Raw genomic sequence first — 22,616 nt, 5'->3', positions numbered from 1 at the left:
TAAACCACAAATATACGGCTTATCTTGCCAGTTTATCCCTGCCATTTTTCTGTAATTCCGTAATTCCTCACTTTTCCGTAATTTAGTGTCTCGTTCCTCATTTATTTTTTTTTTTTATTCATTCATTTTATTTTTCATTCATTCAATTTTTTTCGTCTTCACTGTGGAAGACAAAAAATTATGTTGACGCTGGTGGTCGCAAACATATTAGTAGTTATTGACAATAATTTCCACAAATTGAACGGGCAAATGTGACAAGGACTTGAGGGCAAAAACGTGCACCACAGACCAATAAGAGAATGTAAAAAGGTTATTAGCGTCAGCACGGCCACCAAACCCAAATTACAAACACATTATTTAAAAATAATTTAACACAAAAACACACAATTTAAACACATTTTATATAAAACAAAAGTTACGTTTATAGTTTGGCAGGACATAGGCGTTGTGTCACTGTTAAGATGGAGCCCACTTGAGTGTCTGGATGGACGAAGAGAAAACCCACTAAAATGAACTCCGTCCATGGGATCAGAGTCCCGTTCAGGTGGCCCGTGTACGTGGTAAGAATCTTTTGCACAGGTCGGTTGTGAGCGAAAGTAGAAGATGGTCAGCTACGTCACTCATGTCCAGCCACATGGTTTGATCAGTTTGTTTGAATATGCATACATTGACAGTGATGTAAGTGCCAGGAATAGATGAACATATCTGATACCCGGGTGGATACTGGAGCAAGCGATCTTGAAAATCTATTTTCAAGGTTGGTCTTCTTTGCTAGGTTGTGAATAAATCACTTTTTTTCAATCCAAAGTCTTTCTGTTTGTGTTCTGAAAAATAATATTTGCAACGCAGGAGAGAGTACTGGACTTTGATTTTACAACAGCAGTTATTTAGAGAATAATCGACATAAAGAAAAAAATTGATGGGGAGTGGCATATGATGCAAGAGAGAGATCAATAATACTAATTTTGATAGAAACTACAAACGAGGTAGTGTGGATATGTAAAGTAGACTGGCCCTAATACTATATCAATTGACGTCATAGATACGCAAGGTGTAATAAATAGCAAAAACATTTGTGTGTAAAAGGACACTCACAGCAATGCGCACAAAAGGGAGAAAAAACTGCAAGTTAATAAACTTCTGAGAATCTCATTCAATTCTCAGTTTCCTCATTTCATAAATTAGTGTTGTCCGCAGTTGGGTGCTTTGAAAATATGTACCGGGACCGAACTGTGACCAGTAGGTTCGCTTTGATCGACTTTGTAGTGTGTGGTCTTGGTCCAGCTAAATAAGATTTGAAATCCCTTGGCTATAGCCTCATAGCGTTTGCTTTCGCAGTTTCAGCTAAAGCCGCACTACCGTAATTGTGTAAGTAGCGTTGACGGTAAAATCGTTGTAACAAGCTATGTAGGATTTTATTATAGTTTTGTATTAGGCCTATATTACATTGTTTATTTTTTGCCATTAACTGTGCAAGGCTGAAGTTACGATGCTAACCGTTCTAGGTAGGCCTGCAGAGGTTGGGGTCATTACAATGTAGAGGTTGATGCCGAGGTTGATGTGCAGATGCAGAGTTTATCGGTCTTAACTTACGTTATTGACTTAATTAACCTACTGCATTAGTATCTGACTCTATGGTTGCGTGCGGTTAGAATTCTCTAACCTTTTTGACAGCCGAACGTTCTTATTATATTATAACAAATACAGTTTACCAGAAAAGGCTTTTATTGTAGGTGCTGTACACTTTCTCAATATTACTCATAACCAAAAGTATAGTAAAATCACTGCTAATAAGATATCTACTGAATTGCAATCACCAAGACCACCGTAGTACGGTATTACATCTGTCTATAACTTTACGTCTGTGCCCGCGTCTACGCAGAAGTTCGAGCTTATAAAACATTGTGCGATGTGCCGGAAATATACGACAAAAAAGGCATGAACATTTCAAGGCGTGTGAACGAGAAAAACAGTGCGTTTGCAATGCAAATTACATTCGGTTAAAGTTGGAAACAGTTTCTTGGAGTTTCTAGGAAACGACCTGGTAACGTACTAACAGGAGTTTTCACACGAAGTTATTCAGAGCAAGTTTTAAAATATACCAACGATAATTGCAGTGTTCTGAAAAAGCAAGTTTATAAACTCCAACTACTAACTGGAAAACACTTTCCTAAGAATGATGTGGCGGTGCTAAAAGTTTGAAAACTCCAATTGTTAACTGGAAAACACATTTCCAAGAATGACGTAATGGTATTAGAAAAGTCACCCAGGCCGCCACAGGCCTATAGTTATACCACAATAAAACACATGCCGGCAAACAGTTACAGAATTGACGACCAGGAAAAAGGAGCAAAACCAAAGGGCTTGAAACCTGTAAGATGGTACCGGTAATAATAGAATTGTTCTATAAGATGGTATGTTAGCATGGCCACCAAACCCCTATTACCTTTTACTGTTTTACCAAGCAGTTTGATGAAATGACTGGAAAATAGGGCAGTTATTGTCGAGAAATCATGCTTGCATAAAAGCAAATTTTGGCTTGATGGCGTGCACTGAAACCTCAGTTTTTGGCTTGTTGACTTTCAAAAAACCAGTTTTTCTTTGTTGATTTATTATAAACTGGCTTTAAGACTAAAATGTTGTGTGCATATTCATGAATCTAGTGCGTGTAGGTTCCACACTTTCCACTATGTCTGGAATAGCAGGGTATATATATATAGTATACAATTTATATATGTAACAACTGCTTATTGGTAAGGCACTACATGCTTATTATGTAGTCTGCTATCAGTCAGCACTCACACTGTCACGTGTACCATCGAAAAATGGTAACGTGAAGATGCCACCTGCTAACTTTCACTATGTGAGAATGACACCAAGTGGTAGAAATAGGGCCCCACAATTTGAAGTTGCTACAGAACCCCTGCAGTTCTTAATCAGCACTGCTTATCAGAGAACTGTTTTGCCCTACATCATTTGATGAAGCTAAAAGCATTTATTTAAATCTGGGAAAGCATTTTGGAAGTACAAATGAAACCATTTACCTTCCACTCCCTGTAGTTCTTGATGTTGTTATGTGAATTTGCCAGGTAACTCTGGTCCCCATCAAGTGTTTGTGGTATATAAAATGAGACGTCCAGTGATTGTTTTGGGTTATTATACATTAGAATCAGCTTATTTTGACCAGCTTGGGGTCAGAAAATTTTGGTCACAATAACTTAAGCTGCTACACTACTGTAATATAACCATACCAGGATCGATGCAGTTAGGCACAAAATGACAAAAACATCGAATGCATCATTTATTTTATTAATTAACAGTAAAAGCAATGTCAATAAGGGAACTTAGAAAACACATGGCACTATTGTCACTGTCAATTTGCATAATTGACATGAAAAATTTGATAGAAACATTTTTTAAAAATGAAAAAAGTGGTCATGATATTAATATTTATCAAGACTAGTTAAGTAGTAAATGGAGAATTTTATGTGGCAACATTTCGAACCATACTAAAACGGTCATATGAAATAGATTCTGCTGTATAAGTTGTGTCCATTTCCAGCAAAAAAGATTACATGTATTAAGGTGTTTGCGTTTTAAATTGCAGATCTGTATTTGTTGAAGCACATTCTATATACTGCTACCTCAATAGATGACTAATAATTCATTACTCCGGGCAAAGGGATGTCCTTTGCATGAGCTTGTTTTCAAAAATGATATATCTGGTGTTTCAAAACTTATCAATCAACATAAACTGGATGAAGAAGTTGGATTGGAAAAGCTGCAAGACCATCATGGAAACACACCACTTCACTTAGCAGTTATGCTAGGGCACAAAGAATGTGTGCAAATATTGTTAAAACACGGTCATGCAGTAAACATCAAAAACAATGCCGGATGGACTGCATTACAAGAGGCTGTGAGCTATGGTGACAGGCAGACAATAACATCACTATTTAGATCTTTACGCAAAGAACATAAGAAGACCATGCGCGACCAAAAGCCTGAAATTCGACAAGCTTTGCAGTCTTTCGGAGAAGACTTTTACATCGAGATGAAATGGGATTTTCAAAGTTGGATTCCATTTGTGTCCAGGATTTTGCCATCTGATACATGTCACATATATAGAAGCGGTTTTCGGTTTCGAATGGATTCAACTCTAGAAGATTTCAGCGATAGGCGTTGGGTCCGGGGTGATATTACTTTCATTGTTAACTTTGACACTGAGGGAGAGCCAGCTATGTTTCTTCTGGATAATAAGTTTGTTGTTTTACTTTATTGGCATTGTATTTATAATGTATTGTATGTCATTGATTAATTTGACTTTTTGGCTGTTACAAACTATGTTGTGTAAAAGAGATGATAAAAATAAGGTATCTTTATGATAAAAGGTATATTACTTCGTAGTCTATCTTTTGTATCTAATGTAGAGACAAAGTATAGGTATATCTATATAGTACCGGTATATATAAAAATTTATTTCCATATACAGTGAGACCTCGTTAATCCGAACCCCGAACAACCGGAATCCCTATTATCCGACACAAAACTGCTGGAAACGGATTTCTTCTAATGAATTTTACCCCTTTAATCTGGAAACCCCGCTGTCCGACTCTGATATAAAAGTTTTGGAACAAACGTGCTAAATAAATGACAATAAAATCCGATAAACCGGATTATTAAGAATGAAGCGAAAATAATTGACGATTGTCCTAGATATAGTAGTTAGTTGACGAAAACAATAACCGAATATCTACGCATAATAATGCTGCAGTTTCACTCTTTAAACTCCTACGCATACTTTGAATTGGAGTAAGGTTCACTGCTTTTTGAACACGGTGCTGCATTTGCAAGATTGATCGATTTTTCGCTTTCCAATAATTAATCCGGATACCACGCTAAACCAACATTTTATGACGAAACGAAGTGGTCCTGATTAATGAGGTCTGATTGTATCCCTATTTTGAAACAACACCTTTTTGCTGGGCTGAAAGTAAAATTAATATGGCAAAACTGCCACCACCTTATCTTTATCACATATATACCTCTTCCTTTTTAATTGGTTTAAGAATAATACTGTTTTATTGTGTTAAATTTTTTATTCTCAATAAGATAACCTACTTTTTCATAACAGAAATAAAGTGTACCAGTGCATGCAAAAGCAAACTCCTCAAGAAAAAGAAGCATCCATTGAAGATGAAGTGGACATTGCCATGAGTACAGATGTTGTTGATGGTTCTATGAAAACCAAACAGACATCCATTGAAAGGGTAACAACTGGATGGATATTTCGCCAGGAAAAATCCGAGAAGATAGGCCAGTTTGATGCTGATTTTTATAGGATATACGGTCTTAAGCTTGTTACAAGAAAACGACGAGAGCATTTATCAGAAGAGGACATCAAGAAAAACAAGTCTCTCCGTGATGCTTTGAGTCAAGCAGAAACTGCTGAAAATGCGTTAAATGAATTAGCAGACACAGAGAATCCAGTAAGGAGAACATCCCTTCCGCCACCTGATCGCACAAACTTTCAGTGGAATGAGTACTATTCAAGTGCCCCAGGCAATCCACCATGTCTGGGAAGGAAAGTCAAGGAAAAAACAAACACAAAATCTTTTGAAGCTGTTGTAGCGATGAGTGAGAAATTTCCCATAAGACTTGAGAATTTGCTTCCTATTCTTGAGGCATTAGGTCCGAAAGCAAAAATTTTTACAAAGCTGAGGGATTTTATATCAGTTCACTTGCCTCCTGGATTCCCTGTCCGCATTGATATTCCTATATTTCCAACAATCAAGGCTACTGTAAATTTCACTCAGTTTGAATTTCGCAACTCAATCCCAGATTCAATGTTTACGGTTCCAACTGGATACAGAGAGGTTCCAGGATGGTTTGAGAAAACAAGTAAAGCAAGACAAACTGAAACTGGCAACATATCCCATAGTTAATGATAATGGCAATCTTCTTATGATCTTGTTTCAGATTTATTTTATTTATCGTTCATATTATTTACATATGTTAAATGGTGTGCTCATAAATTATATTTATTTTTTTGTACATTTTCTTGGACCCAATTTCTGCGATTGATTGTGACTTAACTGATGGTTAGGCATGGTGCAGTGAATACTGTAACGCACAGTGTGTGTAAATTTGTTGTACACTGTGTAACATTAAGGTGTAAAAAAGCTTAGTGAATTTAACATGCTGGTAGCTAGTGAGCTGTAGAGCTTATCAAATGTATTGAAAAATTTATATTCAACATTCTATTTTTATGCCTGATGTGCAGTTTGCATTTTTGGGTAGAGAATTTTTGGCTATATTTTCCAATGATTTGTCATAGCCACTGTGACCTACTTTTGACAAGCATTTTTCGTTTCTTGCTGAAACATTTAAAAGCAAATATGTTTATCATAATAGCTTCGAAATAATACTATGTAGGGATGGGCAGACACAAACACAAGCCCAAATAGATTCTTGAATTCAGACAAAAGATAACCTATAAATTTATCAAGTTTGGTGAAAACTGATGATTTAGATTGGTGGCTTAGCTTAAGTAGACGCTACATTCCTTACAATAAAGTTTATGATGAAACAATTTTAAGTCCTGAATCACCATTTCCTTGAGTTTTTTATGACGAATTAAATTTTATCGCAACTGCATTATTTTACAAGCCAAATTGTGTAACATCTTGATGGAATTTTTTTACTGATACAAATAAATTCTGAATTTATTTGTGTCGACCTACATTATATGGTATAAAAATGGTTTCTCTTGAGACATATCCCTAAAACTATTGTCAATGAAAGAGTCAGAATGAATGTTACTTCTTATTGGGTGACTATCAATGTCCTGTTTGTTATCTGTATGTGATACCAGCAGATCAGTTTACATATATCTGTTTCAGATTTGCTTGTTTCATTCACTGACTTAATGTGAAGTGTTTGTTATGATAGAGAATATATAGAATTACAACTTAGTTGTCTTTGTTTGCATGTGTTGTTTAATGTTTGTTTAAAATCAGTCCAGGTATCTATGGGTCACCATCTATGCACCAATTAAGCTTTGTTTGGCTTATAAGAATACATTTGACTGTTTGCAGTTAAAGCCACTTCATAGCAATTATGTTGCCTAAAAATCTTGTAAAACATTCTGTGCAATTGCTTATTAATGCTGACCAGTAAATTGAGATTTTATGTTAGATCAATACTCTTTTGAAACCATTTTATGTGTTTTTTTTCTAAAAATAAGGAAATTTAGCTTGTCTGCCTTAAAACTGTGTTGATATGCCTGACAAGAAACTAGATAATGTATCACTTGTTTTTGTTTTGTCATTTGTTTGTTTTATTTACCACTCCTTGTCATCAGATGAACCACAACAACAAGTTGTAGTTATCTAATCTTGTTGTTTGATTTGCTAATTGTTGTCAATGCATTGTCTTCATGAATATTTATACTATACTAAAACTCATGCATATATTTTATGTAGTTTATATGGACAAATTTGGTGATGTATATGTGTATTTCCATGTACAGAACAAAAATATATGTGTAATAGGCGAATAGTTAAGAAAAGCCATAAAGTTTATGCATGAACGTTACATTCTAAGCTTGATATTGTGTATTAGATGTTGTATAGGACAAATATGATTGTACATTTTGTGTGCTGATGGTAAGCGTGATACAGTCTATAGTGCTTTATAATAATGTCTTGTTGCAATCAGCATTTTCATATTTATATCTGCAGGCATTGATGTAGAGTGTAGACGCTCTTGTAGTTCTGAGTATCTAACATTTTCATGATGTTATTACTTTCAAATTGAATGCTTTGTCATCAGGTGCCGACATTTATGCTTCATGCGCGAACAAATGTAGCTGTTTTTGACGCAGTTTCATCTATTCAGGATTTTCTATCATACTGATCCAATAATGTCTTCTTTGAATGCACTTGTTGAAAGCTGAACAACAAACTGCTCTTTTTATTGTTAAATAAAATTCATTCCATTTATGACCGTTTTGATGTCGTCCATATAAGTAGACAACTGCATCAAATGCACAAAATAACGTCTATCACGTCTGTTTCCGGTGTCAATTCGTCATGCACGCAAATAACAAATGTCATTTGACGTAAATTTTTCCGTTATTTTACACCACCTGCAGCGAAAATAACTTCCGCCACCAGTTGTATTATGTCCTGTGTAGTTCTTCAGGCACGCTGTGACACTTTAAAATGCAACGCAGGGGAAATAGCAAATACCTTTCACTTGCATAATATAACTACAAATTCAATAAACACATGGCGTCTTCTTATATTTCCGGTAGGCTACATAGCCTATGTTGTAAATATTTCTTCAAATAAGAAAACATAAAAGAGAATTAGATTTGAAAAAAAAATTTCCTCAGGTAGAGTAAGACGGAATTTTGTCGAAGCTAAAAATTGAAATTTTACAAAATAACACAATCAAACAAATGATAAATTCTGACTTGAAAGAAGTCGTTTCCTAATATGCTTACAACACAGGGTTTTTCCGCTGAAGTTAAATTAATGCATACCACAGAGCAAAGTAAACTATTTGTATGGTGTCGACCATCGTGCTTGAGTCTCACATCCTTTTTACATGCAACAGACTGAACTAGAGCATATAGGCACTTGTTCCATACGTAGTAAATCATTACCGTTGTGTTTACTTTTCCCTTTGTATAAATCTTATGTCAACTAAAATTTCAAAAAGAGAAAGATTAGCAACTGGACAAGTCCCTGCATGACACAAGCATGTTATACAGAAAAAGTTGGATAGTCGACATTGCTGAGTTTAATGATGCCATGTTACGTTACCTGTGGCAAATTATTAAATACATGTTAGTAGATTTTATTGTGATAAAAATACGTATAAAATTGTTATGATGGCATGACCATTTTGGTATTAATGACATGGACTTAATGTAGGAGCTTAAAAAGCAATTGAGCGTTTGAGTTGTGAGACTGAAACTTGTATTACATAAAATGGGAAGCTCTGTTTTCTGTCTTGGATTACTTCTGTTAGCAACATCTCAAGTCGCTTTTGCTGCAGGTTCGTAATAAGGTGTTTAATAAGTTGTGGCTATAGGGTCCCCTTATTTCTGCCTTATTTCTATCTTATTTCGATCTAAAAAAGCAAACATTGTATAAGAATATTATTGTTGAGAAGTCGCACTTTTGAATGGACAGGGGTCATTCACTGGCTCATGTTAATTAGTAGTATAAACTGTATTTAGAAAAGGGGAAAGTTGTGTAAATAGAACCTCCGTGTGAATTGGTCGCTCCTGCTTTGAGATTACTTTCACATAGCTTGATGTTCAAACGCTCGCGAGATTTAAGAAATCTTGCCAAGACGTCGAAAAAGTTGTGTTCTCTGCTGGCAAACCTTTGAGGTATTAGGCGCTCGGTAGCAACAAAGAAATGCAGGATGTAAGATCATTGTGGCATTGATATAAGATCATACAGAAAATTTTAGGGAGCCATAAACTGAAATGCATTTTTTGATATGATAATTTTTATTCCCGGACTTAGAAAAGTTTTTGCACGACTTAAATCCGGCGATGATCCTCATCGCTCGACCCGCGGTTAATTATTTACAGTCTTTGTATAAGTTTCAATTGTACAGACAACCTTTGTGCAAGCTCCGATTGTCACATATTTTTTATTTGGTATTTTGATTTTGTTGCCTGAATTTAAAACAATTCGCCAGGGCCACTGAACAGGCATAGCTGCATAGTTAATTTCTTGTTGCAAGGCATTTCAACCAGTGGCGTAGCCAGAACAAAAATTTGGGAGGACAAATATTTCATGAGTTCAAGGGAACTACAATGTGTTTGTTTTAAGACACCGCCACCTGATCTAGAAGCCTATAGACACACACAAACATTTGTGGGGCGGGGCATGGCCCCTTTCGCCCCCCTGGCTACGCCTATGATTTCAACGGTAGCTGCACTGGTTATAGAACACAGGCCAAGGACCTCATTTTTGCAAGGACAGCGCTGTAAATGTTAACCATTCGACTACCAAGCCGACTTTAAATGAGCAAATCACATTCGTCGAGTTTAAAGGTGTCCACGCCACCAGAATTTAGAATGGATTTAAAATAGTGGTATTTGACAAATAGTAATATTGTACGATATCTAGCCTGCCATTTCGGAAAGAACTTTGATAAGGGACCAAGGAGATCACAAAAGTATCGTTATTTTAAATTTAATTTAAATGTTAGTTTTTCGCTGTTGCCTTACAATCTAATAGAAGTTTATATTTTGATTGATTACAGATGGAAATGGAAGCGCATATCTTGCTCCATGGCTTGTTGGAATAATCGCCGTGGCAGTATTTCTTGTGCTAGCCTTCGTCTTTCTGCTGTTTAATCACTACGTGTGCGTGAAATTTTAGTAAGTAATTTTTTGTACCTTTGTATGTTTCACGACATTTTCTTTTTATTCTTTTATGAATGCTTTTTTTTAATTTGCATTTATAGTGAAAAAGATGAAGACTACGAGGACGAGGAAACGGATGAGTATGTGGTGTTCCAATTTGCTTTAACGTTAAAAATGCCCATTCGTTAAGCTATATAGCCTATGTGTCTTTTCTCTGTGAAGATTCTTAAAAAGTATTTTCTTCCGCCTATTGAAATGACTTGTTAAAAATTATTTCAGCAATACATACGAACCAGTTCATCACATGGCTAAAAAACGAGCTCCTTCCAGTACTTCGTAAGTTGAACATTTTGCTTGTTGCTTTAGCTTACCTCAATTCTAATCTATTACAACTTCTTATTTCTGCAGCGAACCGAGTTTAAATAACAACATATACGAAAACACCACCTTCACAAACGAAGATGAAAATGTGACACAGCTCTGATTATATCTAATCAACGTTTTTAATTTACTTTCTGCAATTTTAAAGTTTAACACTTTCATTTTCTGGGACATGATTAATTTTGTGTACAAAGTACATCTGATTTCCGCTATCTCTTGTGTAATCTTTACAAAACTATTCTTTTCAATTCGTACATCACTTAACGAATTTGAATTTTTTTCTCGAGTTTAAGCCAGTATTGTGGTTCAACCCAGGTTTTCAGTGTGAGCTTACCAAAATATGGCAGCTGTTTGGTCATAAAACATGTTTATAAATTTTAGAAATGTTGCGTTTAATGCAAGTAATTTTACACAAATAAACGTAATAAAAAAAGTCTGGAGTGCATAATGAAAATAAAACAACGGTGGCGGTAGCCATCCATGAAATGATCTTCAAAACATTCCAGCCGGATTCGCTTCTGTGCACAAGTGCCAGCGTAGGACAACCTGTCAGTATACGTGTCCACGATTTTGGTTTCACATCTTTCCATCATCGCCTGTACCTGTATCTCTTAAAATGAAACCAGAGCTGAAAAATGCTGTTTATAAACTGGCAGCGAAAACCGTGCTTGTGCGAGTATTCCCATTCTCGATTGACGATTTTAAAAGCAAGATCTTGATAAGGAGGTCCGGCCGAAAACTTCAGTATCTGGATCGAGAAATATTAACCTAGTTTTAGGGTTTGTTACTGGCGGCAGTGACATTAAATTGAATGTTCAACATCTTTTTAATGATTAATCGAAAAAATTTAACGCATTTTACGCTATGGTACCTACTTAAAAAGCGTTATTATGTCAGAATATTTGCATTAAACACTTACAGCAAAGTCTGTGCTGTCTCCGTCTGGTGTAATAGAGTACGTTGGGGGTTCACTTCGGTTGATCAAGTCAGGATAAAAAATGTTGAACTTGTAACCCTGAACCACTTTAGGTGGAGGGTTATCAAAGTCGTAATGAGTCTGGTTGTACTTATTCCACTCAAACCCGGTGTGGACTCGATTAAAGAATCGCGGTTTACGCGGCCTGTATTTGTCGGCCCACAGGAAAACCTAAACATTTGTCAATGGTTGAAATGTTTACAAACTGCAAAAAATATTACACATAACTGCTAAAAAAACTCGATCTCTTTAAATACAAGCGTGTGATGAAAAACAGAACTGCATTCACTTTGCGCTTAAAATTTACCTGCTGGGCAATCGGCGCTTCAACGGCAAATGTTGCTTCCTCTTGCTTGTCCATACCCTCTTGTGCAATGCGCACGAAAGCGTCTTCCTGCCCAGTACCTGCATCGCCTGTTCTAGTCAATAATTTGCGTTTTCCTTCTACTGTGAGAGCGTCCTCTTCTGCATCAATTATTACTGCATCCGGCGGCAGATCTTTGCCGTGCAATAAGCGAGGGCTGTAGCTACCTTCAAAACGATAAGTTGATTCGACAATTTTTATGTGCAATGAGCCAAGGTTGAGTAACATGCCGCAAAACTTCAACTACTGTACAAGTATAATTTTGAGCAGTGTTATGTATTAATTATCAAACCTTCTACATATTCGTTCATTAATTTTTCTTGTAAGTCTTCTTCAGTCAATTCGCTCTGTGCGGCTTCATTGTTTTCAACAGTTGCTTCATCTCCTTCGGTCAAATCCTCATCTACTTGTTCTTGTTTTACAGATGGGGTTGCATTAGAGCTCGATCCAATATTATCCTTGTCCTAAAAATTTTTTACCCTTTTAAATTAAAAATTGTCTAATTGTTGTATGCTTTGTTGTTGTATGTTTTTTGATTAAGTGTTGACATATCATAAAACTTAAAAACTAGCCCTGTGAAATGAAGAAGGTTGGACACCTGTGGTAAAACTGGAAACGAAGGTTGGGAAGATGAAGCCTCTTCTCCAAGCTGTTCCAGCTTCAGAGAGTAAAGTTTGCTTTTCAGCAGCTGTTGGTGTCGATCACGTAATCTTGCTTTTGCCAAATATGCTTTTAGTTGAGAAAGCAACGATTCCCAATAACCGACATCTAAACTGGAGCCACCTACAATACGAAAGCTTCATCAGATAAGATGAACATATAAAAGTGAACCAATAATAATTCACACAGCAAATAAACATTTCCAAGTCCGACAAGCAATTCAAATGATTGTGCTTAAAAATACCTGTCTCAATTTTGGCACTTATGCTATTTTTCAGTGCAAGCAACTGAGTGTGAGTCTTGCTACGAAAAAGTGCTGCCACATCAGAATTCACGGCTTTATTAATCCCCTCACGACGAGTGTCTCTTGTCGTAGAACCCTAAACATCCCAAAAAGCCAGTTATTTATAACTTGACTAAGTACTACAGACATAGTCAACCAATCCGACATCAATCAGGCAATTTGAAAGCTGTACCCAAAAAATTATGCAAGCTAAGGAAAGTGTTCGCAAAATATCAATATTTTTTATTCATACATCGCCTTCTGCCATAATCTTTTTCAATGTTTGCAGTTCGTCCTCAGTAACTACAGTCATGTCTTTCCAAAATTCAACATTCTTGCCTAAAATTAACATAATAAATAAAAATAAAGGAATAAACTTCCAAAGTTCTGTATGAATTAGTGTATTTTAAATTATACGAATATTTGTATTAGAATTAATTAACGTTACCGTATTAAAAGAAAAAATGCTTGTTTGAAATGGTTCTTGTTTTTGAAATTTTAGAAAAAGTACCTTGTTCAAGTTCCATATAAACCTTAATATCTTCGAGCAAATCCTCCAAATCTGTCATTGTCAAGCCATTAAGATAGGTGTAAGGCTCATGCATTTCAACACCAGACAAATCTTCTGCCCCATCCTCAGCACTACTGGCATATTTTGCCAACAAATCAATCGGCTTGGCACGTCCATCTTGAATACGAATACGAGATCTCAGCTTTGCTTGTTCCAGGTGAAATTTATCTTCTTGGTCCTCCCAAGCCTAAAATTACAAAAAATATATATCAGACAAAGTGATTAAATACAATTTTAAAATACTGACAAAAATAATCTATCACTTTGATAAGCTCATTTATTTTATATCTTTTGTCTGTAGTATTTAAACTTGATGATTAATGCCTAGGTTACCTTGAAATGTTCTGCTTCCTTTTCTCTCTGCATTAATTCTACTTCCTCGTCCCGTAGTTGACGCTCTCGTTCTCGTTCCAATCGCTGCTGTTTCACCTGAACAAAAAACAAACATTTTTTCATATATGTATATAGCAACTATACCCATATATGGTATGTAGCAGCTATGCCTATTGCTGTCTTATGACAGTGTCAAAAAGTAGTTTGGCCCATTTTCCAACCTGTTCTGAACAAGTTATAACTACTTTAACTCTAGACCTATCCTGGATGCCATGGCAAGGTTTTTTTCCTTCCCAAATGCCAGGATTTATAATTCGAAAAACACTGAGAAAAATCATAGCAAACCACTTGGAGGCAAAACGGCCAAAACAAAAATAGCTGTCGTTATCAGTGAAAGTTAATCTCTTTTTAACAAAGAAAATCATTGATGGCAATCAACATGTTAACTAAAACTAACATCACCTTTTCCAATTCAATTTTATTTGAATCTTGTTTCCGTCGTATGAGATCCTTTTTTTGACTTGCAGCTAAATCTTGCAGACCTTCCTTTTCTAGCTTTTTGTGCCAGACAAATGTGTCCAACAGTTTGCCATCGCCAAATGGATTATCAGTATTTGTATACCTAAAGTTCACAAAACAGCAAGTCATAGTTTAACTCAGTGTATGTTAAGCTTGGACATAACCCCAATATCATAAGATTAAAAGCATTTTAACTTTCAGATCATAAGGATTACCAACCAAACAACAAAATGATGTCAAAAAAATAATTTACATAAATGATGTCAAAAATATAGGTATTATGGAAATGATCTATAAAAACCTGAGAAAAATAGTTTATTTTAAAAAGTAGTAAGCCTTTTTTACATAGCTTTCAATATAAACCTACCCCATATATTCTTGATCCCAACCCATTTTTTCTCTCTTCTTTCGTTCTTTTTCTTCTTTTTTGGCAAGACGCCTCCTACGCTTCTCCTCTGGAGTTTCAAGTGCCTACAACAGTATCAATACTTAATCAGACTTAGGGAAAAATTTTTCACTGGGTAGGAATAAGCATGTGCCAAGGAAGCGTCTTTAAATTTGTTCAACAACTTGATTCAAATCATCAATACAGTTTTTATATGAAAAGCAAATTGTAGCAACTCTGTATGAAGATTTGTATACAATGCTTACTTTCATTATTTCCTTTTGTTGCTGTTTTTCTAACAAAATTCGAGCCCTTTCCTTTTCAAGACGAGATTTATGATTTTCATCATCACTACTTGATCTAATTAAAATATTACAAAAATATTTCGAAATGTTAAAATAATATATAATTGGCATAAGCACTATACTGCTTTAGCAGCAATAATGAAAACATAAAATCACAGATTAAAAAGGCTTATGCTATGCATATATTCTACAAAACAGCTTCGGTTTTAGTAAAAAGCTGATATAATTAAACAAAGTAACAAATATTGTACCTATCAAAAGACGATGATCTGTGTCTATGTTTCTTTTGTTTTGACTTTTCATCTTTGTGTTTTGATTTTTTCTTCTTGTGCGACTTTCCACTGTAACTTTCATCATATTTTATTTCACTTTTTCTTCCCATATTTACGTTAGTCTTAAATAATCTGAAGCAAAATGAAACATAAAAATTGGCATTCAATTAAATTTTCATGTAGTTGGGTAGCACAAGCAGAAAGATTTCAAGTAACACATGATGCTAATAAGGGGCAATCAACCTAGAAATAGCTCAGCACAGTTATAGTTCTGTTATTTGTAAACCAGGCACTTACACAAATATGTTACTTCAGTATAAAAGTTTAGTTGAAAAATACAAGCATACGATGGCAGTTATATAATTAATTATAGTAGTTACTTTAATTGCATCAAATATGAAAGTTTAAAAACTTAGGTTATGTGTCAAATATGGTGATATGACAACAATCATTACATGCATCATTAAACTATGAACTATCTTTAATAAATGATACACACTACTTTGCACGGTATTTATCTACTGCCTACTAGTACTAGAATTATTGGAAAGTAAAAACAGCACTGAAACGAAATTGAGATGATACAAACAATGCATACATTGCACATACAAAATTAAAAGCATGATAAAATAAAGCTTTGGGTAAAAATAAAAACATGAATTTAGAATATATCATACTATTGTAAGTATATTATACAGAGATGAATTATTTGTCATCTAATGCACAAAGTAATCGAGCATAGTCAGTTACCAACAAGTCATTCACATTAGGGCATTATGACCATTCGGGATGTGCCAAATCAAAAATATAGTAGAACACAAATTTAAGAGATTTTGATATTTCTTGTCACCTTGTTGGTATATAAAAGAAATGTTGTTCGCTTATACAAACCTGTTAAATACTCTCACAACAAAGAATTGTCTTTCTCTCAATGATGCCTTCAAAGGTTTGCTAATCGTTTCTTTTTTCATGCAAAATTTACTCTTCAGCATGAATTGCAACATTTAAAATAAGAAAAATAACAAAAATGGTTAACATTGTTGCATAATATTCATGTTCGTGATACATTTGGCACATCCCTAATGGCCATGACAACAATAATTAACGGTCAACATATTTCTACTACTTGTAAAAGGGGGCGTATGGGCTAAAGAAAAAACAAGTCAATGCGATTAGAGATTGCAAAGCCAGCTTGAATTGTAACACTACGATTTACAAATAAACAAACTACTGCGTGTGGAAGCCAAACATCACCATTCAAATTTAACATAAACCCAACCCACATATACAGCTAGAAAAAAAGTGGGTAAAGATGGTTTAGTTTAGATGACTAATTACACCTTCTCTAAAACAGAAAAGTCATTGGAAAGTGATGAAATATATTAAGCATGTCTCCTTTGCTTTGGATCAACCAAGATAGTTTCAAGAAATGCCTTCACATTGGGCCAGATTTCATCTGTTTTGGTTCCACTGTAGGAATGTAAAATGTTTCTTTTTCTAAAATACATAAGACAAGATAACAATTACTTTCAACCATGAAATTTGATATAGAATGTCAATTAATCACTTGCAACTTCATAAATTGTGCACGTAGGTATTTTTCAACAATGCAAGAAAAAGTATATGAAAAACTTTAACTATCTACACACAATTGTGACAAAGAAGCAGAAATATGATATTTCAGCAAGTCAGCAATATTTTATAAAATCATACCGATAAAATTCAAGTAATGGCAGGGTCTGAGTTTGATAGGTTTGCAGTCGTTTGTGAACTGTTTCAATTTTATCATCTTCTCTTTGGACAAGTGGTTCTCCAGTAATATCATCAATGCCCTAATGTTACACAAAATATATGATATATTTTGATATTACATCTAAAAATCATGACAAGGTTTTGTAGCACAGTAAAATATGATTAAAAAAACTATGCTAATGTTAAAAAGATTTTTGAAAGATATGTCCAGCTATGAATAAGGAGAGGTTTGTAATAGTATAATAATGAAAGAGTTCAATCATCTAAACTTGTCCAAAGCAACGAATTAAATGATATCAATTTTAATTACCAAAACAGTTAGTATAATTATCATAGCTATAACATTATATATTTTTGTTTCATGACACAATCAAACTGCTCACAGCAACTTTTGGGGGGTTAAATCCAACATTATAAACCCTTCCACTTGGTAAATGTGTCCATCTACCACTGAGGCGTTCACAGATAGTGTCAAAAGGTACATCTAAGTTGATTACAAAATCTACTTTCTCCTTTTCTGATAGAGATTCAGCTTGACCAAGGCTTCTGGGAAATCCTAGCAACAACTATTTCGTTTAAATAAATTAATATCTCATCAATTGTGACATTAGCTAAACAAAGTGCCCACCATCAAGCAGCCAATTTGTTCCAGAAGGAAGTTTTTGCAGCTGTGACAGTATCAGGTCAACCATCAAAGTATCTGGCGCAAGTTTTCCAGTTGTTATGTATTTCTCTGCTTCTATGCCACATGCTACATAGAGCACGTTTGTTATGTGTGTATTCTACATAGATGCATACTGTAGAATGATATATTTATCTATTATACTGTATATGATACAAGCCTAAAAACTAAACGCCAATACAGTATTGCATTGGCATATTAGCATGGATAATGGTCGGCCAATTCAACCAACATACGAATAATCCCAGGACAATTCAACCTACGGTCATTGGTCGGGTCATCCTGGGTTCATTATGCATCTGTTGAATTGACATGGAACCGACATAACCGAACCGAATATTTAAAATTGGAATTCTGAAAACAAATTTGTAAAAATTATGGAACAAAGCTTATACCTGACTTGCTGGCAATCTCTGCTCTGAGCAAATCTCCACTTGAGAGGTGGCGCATATCAAAATCCCGAACAATACGTGATGATACCGTCCCTTTACCTGAATACGTACACTAGCATAATGTATCAAAGCATATATATATATATATACATAAAATGCATATACACTAAATTACAGTGATACATGAAAATTAAAATGCCACTCAATTCAAATTACTTCTAATCCAAAAATTTTGCACTAAAATATGAACTTCTTTAAACACGGAAGTAACTAGCCTCTGAACACAAATCGCTCTTAAAGTATTTTTATTTTTGTAAGAATTTGATTTTTGAATATATCTTATAGCATTTTTATTTGAATTTCTTACATAGCTAATGTTGCATATAATATTGATTAAAGCATAAATTATGTAAATTTCAAATTTCTGTTTTTGAGAGTTCATATGAATATTTTTAATATATTTGAAATGGACTACGCTACATTGTTTATTATAGGAAACATTGCTTTAGGAGTCAAAAGTATGTTGTATACATAAACCAAAACTAAAATTATGATCATTTAACGCTGAAGGGTCCCAGTAGGGATGTGCCAAAATCAAAATTATTCGGGTTTGTACGAATCCAAATATACTGTTTTTTATTCGACAAACCCGAATCTATTTGTATCCATTTACAGTGTCTCAAATCTTGACGCCATTCCTGTTAATGCCAATGCTCTGCTCGTATTGCTTGTCTTTGCACCATTGTTTTAATGACTTAATCGTTCTACACTCATTCTGACAAGCAATATAACACAACTTGCAATCATTCGGCTATCTCAAGCGCCTTAAGTTTTATTTTTCCTCTTGGTATAACTGGGCACATTGTCAGCTTCGTTTGTAATGATTAACGCAGCAACTTTATCTCTGACTGAAAGCCTGTTTGTCTGTCAGTATATTGGTTAACGATATTGAACATTTTTCTGAAGTAGTTTTCCATTAAATCTGATAAATGCGTACTTGGTCAAAAAATTATTTGAAAATAACCGCAAATATTGTGTCAGGTCTGATGAAAAGTTATGTAATCAATAACATAAGTTCTGCATGTAGCATGCATTGTTACAAGTAAAGTGATAGCTCATTCAATACTGCTCCAACTGTTTTGGAGAAAACTGTCCTTAAAAACGAATGAACAGATTTTTAACAACCGAAATGAAAAATAACAGTGAGCAAGACAGCGTCGTCGTATCACATCATAGTAATGTGGCAACTTAATCTCGTTTTGTTTAGTTAAAAGTAGTCGTGTACTCACGTGCCTTATCTAGATACTAAGCACGGAACCAAGCGTTTTCTGGTAAATAGAACAGAGCCAAAGAAATTCGTTTTACAGAAAAAAGTAAAATTTGTTTAATATTTTTTACTGATGTATGCATACAGATATATGCTGTATGCATACATATGTAGGTAAAAATATATGTCGATTTAATGATACCTGACCCTGGTGGACCCATAATAATTGCATGGACTGCTCTTCTTAAAGATGAAGCTAATCTCATAATGCCAGATTCAGAGTTTAAGCTAATTAATGTAGTCTTTAATCTGCAATACTACAACAGAAATACCAAACAGCTAAAAAATAAAAAGGCATTTTTACAGGTGATGTGAGACTAAAAAAGGTTTCAAATGAAAAAATAGTAAGACAGGTCTTATAAAAAATAAACAAAGAACTGAAACGTTGATGATGTAGCCACATAGGCTAAATCAGCGTCACCCCCAGTGGGAAATATAACGTTTCAGGGGGTGGTAGAAGAACACTGACCTCATACGAGACAAAAGGAAAGGGCCTGACTCGTTTTTATTCATTGTTTAATACTGTTGTTGAGTTCTTTCAAGACTCCAATAATGTTCTTGGTGAAGAACTCGGTAGCATAAAATGCGACATTGTTTACTTGGCAGATGTTTTCAGCAAATTAAATTTAATCAGCTTTGCTCTGTAAGCTCCAGCTGTTTAAACACAACATCGGTTGCCGAGAGTTTGTCAAGTTTCCAAATCTCAACAATTTCGAAGGCAAAACCATTTCAGATGACAACCTTCTGGTTTGCTGTACTCAACTGAAACAACTTTACAAAGATATGGAGGAGAGGTTTCAAGATATTTTTTCGTTGAAAATTGCCGTCTGGGTGATTAATCCATTTCAAAATGTTACCAACATGGAGACAGGTACGACTGAGGAAGAATCCTTATCACTCCAGCATGATATTGAACTGAATGCAAGTTTTAAATGCTCATACCAGGAGTTTTGGTTTCAGAACACAATATTTGAACGCTACCCTACCACATGTGTGGGATAAAGTAAAAATTTACTTTATTGCCTTTGCTACATCCTATTTAATAGAGTGAGGATATAATACTGTCACAGAACGTCTTTCGAAGCATAGAAACAGATTGAATAATTTCGAAAGAGGTGATCTTTGTATTGTTCTCTGTAACATCCAAACAGATGTGTATAAGTTAGTTTTAGCACACCCATCACACTAAAAACAAGACTGGCACTGGTATTTATGATGCTTTCCACTTCATTTCTGTTCTTTTCTATTTTTTCTGTTCCTTTCTTATGCATGTTTATTTGTTTGTTAAATTCTTTCCGCCAAAAGATCACAGATAGGTTATCTAGAACGGCTAGATAGGTTCAAGTTGAATCTACAAGACTAAGAAACTAGTTAAATGAAAATATTATAACCTATCTTATAAAATAGCGGATCGTTAACGCCGTTTTGTTTTTACTACGACATAGCCCAGTTAAGGAAAAAGCTTACGCTGTTTTTAAAGCAAACTGTACTAGAGACTGTCATAGAAAAATAAAAGTGGTGAAAAGTAATTACAATATGAAATTTAAAAAGCTGTAAATTCGACATACAATATTTACTCAAAATAAAACTATTTTAGAATGCCGTTGAAGTTTTCAGCAACAAACCACTGAATCCAGCCTTTTTAATTTGGTGTAGTTGTAGAAACTTTCATAGGATACTCTGCAGTGAGGGGGCACCAAAGATATTTCATAGAAGTTAGTGGGCGTTGTTACAAAAAACTTTGGGAAACACTGGGCTAAATTAAATGGAAGTAGAAAGGGCCTTTCAATCTTAACCACGTCAAAGTAACAGTATAGATTAGTATTGCCATATTTGCATGCCATGTAACTTAATTCAGTTGGATATAGTACCATGAATCCATGATTCGCAGATACTTCAGAAATTTTTTTTTTTTATTTACAATATGTCTTCTATAGGATAAAAAGGAAAAATACACAGCATGGTTCCAATTATCTAACCTAGCCAAAGTAATAAAATTGCTCTTAAGAAAATATCATGTATCTTATAAACGAAATGATTAACTATTAGAGTACCAGTGTATGTACCCTGTCAATTCTCAAAATGAGCTGGTTAAGCACAACACCCTAGGGCCTAGGGGATACTGACGCATACTGCCAAGAAAATTTGTATTAATTGCACGTGTGGGGATGGCGATGTGGATTGTTTTAGGTTGGCCTAAAGCCAAAGGCTTTAGTCTTTCTTTTAGAACTCTTTGGCTATTTTATCTTTGACTCCGTTGGATATGCTATCTCTGATTGTTTCTTTAAGTCAGCACAACATTCATAAAGTCTAAATTGTTATATTGTCCAAAATATAGTCGAGGTCACATCAGAAACAATTTCACATCCCTTTCTCTCCGAATAGAGCTATCACATGAATTGAATGATTAATAAGTGAGCAGATAAAACCGAAAGGAAGAGGAGAGCGATTTCAACCTAGCTTAAGTTTTTATATCGATACATATCATCCAATCAGCGAAAGACATGTGACTTGCATCATGCTGTACGTATAGATATTTAATATGTAACATATTCTATGTCACAGAGGCTTTTGACCACAAGCACCATCCAACTTCATACACTATAAAATGCGACGCTGCTTGAAAACACTCATATACCTACTGTCAAATATAGTAGCCTATGTCGGTTTAAGAATTCAAGTTTGAATAACATGATTAACCAAGAATAATACACCTGTCTAAATATTACATTTCATCTAACTGGAGAACACACAATCGCCAATTAAAATGCCAATTATATAGCTTATTACAATTCACTATTATAATCGCCCTAATACAGATTCTGGAATGGCATAGGAAATGGAAATGCAAGCTTGATGAATGGCAAGCTTGATGAAACTTATTTTCCACAATTTAGAATTCTAAATGGTGAAAAAAAGGTTCTACCAACAAAAATGGACCATCTCATGGAAACATTAAAATCGCGTGAAAAAAGGGGAATCCCAATTAGCTGGCGAGACGCCACAACACAACAAAGG

General features: G+C 34.7%; 4 protein-coding genes across 6 annotated transcripts; 2 read left to right on the top strand and 2 right to left on the bottom strand.

The window, feature by feature from the left end:
* The first annotated feature begins 493 nt into the window (after window positions 1–493).
* Window positions 494–8,003, top strand: LOC143461219 (ankyrin repeat domain-containing protein 13C-B-like). 2 transcript variants are annotated; one of them, XM_076959048.1, is made up of 4 exons: window positions 494–757; window positions 850–986; window positions 3,608–4,260; window positions 5,135–8,003. In XM_076959048.1, exons 3-4 carry the CDS (start codon window positions 3,653–3,655, stop codon window positions 5,943–5,945), a joined length of 1,419 nt encoding a protein of 472 aa, XP_076815163.1. In that variant the 5' UTR covers window positions 494–757; window positions 850–986; window positions 3,608–3,652; the 3' UTR covers window positions 5,946–8,003. The 2 variants fall into 2 exon arrangements, with proteins under 2 accessions (XP_076815163.1, XP_076815164.1); XM_076959049.1 differs by lacking the exon at window positions 850–986.
* A 902-nt stretch (window positions 8,004–8,905) lies between these two features.
* LOC143461221 (uncharacterized) lies at window positions 8,906–10,977 on the top strand. Its single transcript, XM_076959053.1, has 5 exons — window positions 8,906–9,066; window positions 10,294–10,411; window positions 10,498–10,536; window positions 10,676–10,732; window positions 10,805–10,977. Exons 1-5 carry the CDS (start codon window positions 9,000–9,002, stop codon window positions 10,878–10,880), a joined length of 357 nt encoding a protein of 118 aa, XP_076815168.1. The 5' UTR covers window positions 8,906–8,999; the 3' UTR covers window positions 10,881–10,977.
* A 175-nt stretch (window positions 10,978–11,152) lies between these two features.
* LOC143461218 (splicing factor Cactin-like) lies at window positions 11,153–15,562 on the bottom strand. Its single transcript, XM_076959047.1, has 13 exons — window positions 15,425–15,562; window positions 15,135–15,228; window positions 14,851–14,954; window positions 14,427–14,586; window positions 13,965–14,060; window positions 13,572–13,818; window positions 13,314–13,399; window positions 13,022–13,157; window positions 12,716–12,900; window positions 12,410–12,581; window positions 12,061–12,284; window positions 11,697–11,924; window positions 11,153–11,525 (listed from the first exon to the last, which is right to left on the bottom strand). The coding sequence occupies exons 1-13, from the start codon at window positions 15,553–15,555 to the stop codon at window positions 11,367–11,369; spliced, it is 2,022 nt and encodes a 673-aa protein (XP_076815162.1). The 5' UTR covers window positions 15,556–15,562; the 3' UTR covers window positions 11,153–11,366.
* A 14-nt stretch (window positions 15,563–15,576) lies between these two features.
* LOC143461220 (GTP:AMP phosphotransferase AK3, mitochondrial-like) lies at window positions 15,577–20,953 on the bottom strand. Of its 2 annotated transcripts, none has more exons than XM_076959052.1 (6): window positions 19,741–20,953; window positions 18,275–18,370; window positions 17,826–17,979; window positions 17,581–17,753; window positions 17,159–17,277; window positions 15,577–16,942 (listed from the first exon to the last, which is right to left on the bottom strand). In XM_076959052.1, exons 1-6 carry the CDS (start codon window positions 19,768–19,770, stop codon window positions 16,828–16,830), a joined length of 687 nt encoding a protein of 228 aa, XP_076815167.1. In that variant the 5' UTR covers window positions 19,771–20,953; the 3' UTR covers window positions 15,577–16,827. The 2 variants fall into 2 exon arrangements, with proteins under 2 accessions (XP_076815167.1, XP_076815165.1); XM_076959050.1 differs by having other exon boundaries at window positions 17,826–17,948; window positions 19,741–19,898.
* Between the last annotated feature and the right edge of the window lie 1,663 nt (window positions 20,954–22,616).

This window comes from Clavelina lepadiformis, chromosome 5, assembly GCF_947623445.1.
Source record: "Clavelina lepadiformis chromosome 5, kaClaLepa1.1, whole genome shotgun sequence".
NCBI classification, from domain to species: domain Eukaryota; kingdom Metazoa; phylum Chordata; class Ascidiacea; order Aplousobranchia; family Clavelinidae; genus Clavelina; species Clavelina lepadiformis.
The sequence above is the reverse complement of the archived record's forward strand: the minus strand, read 5'-3'. Positions and strand labels throughout refer to the sequence as shown.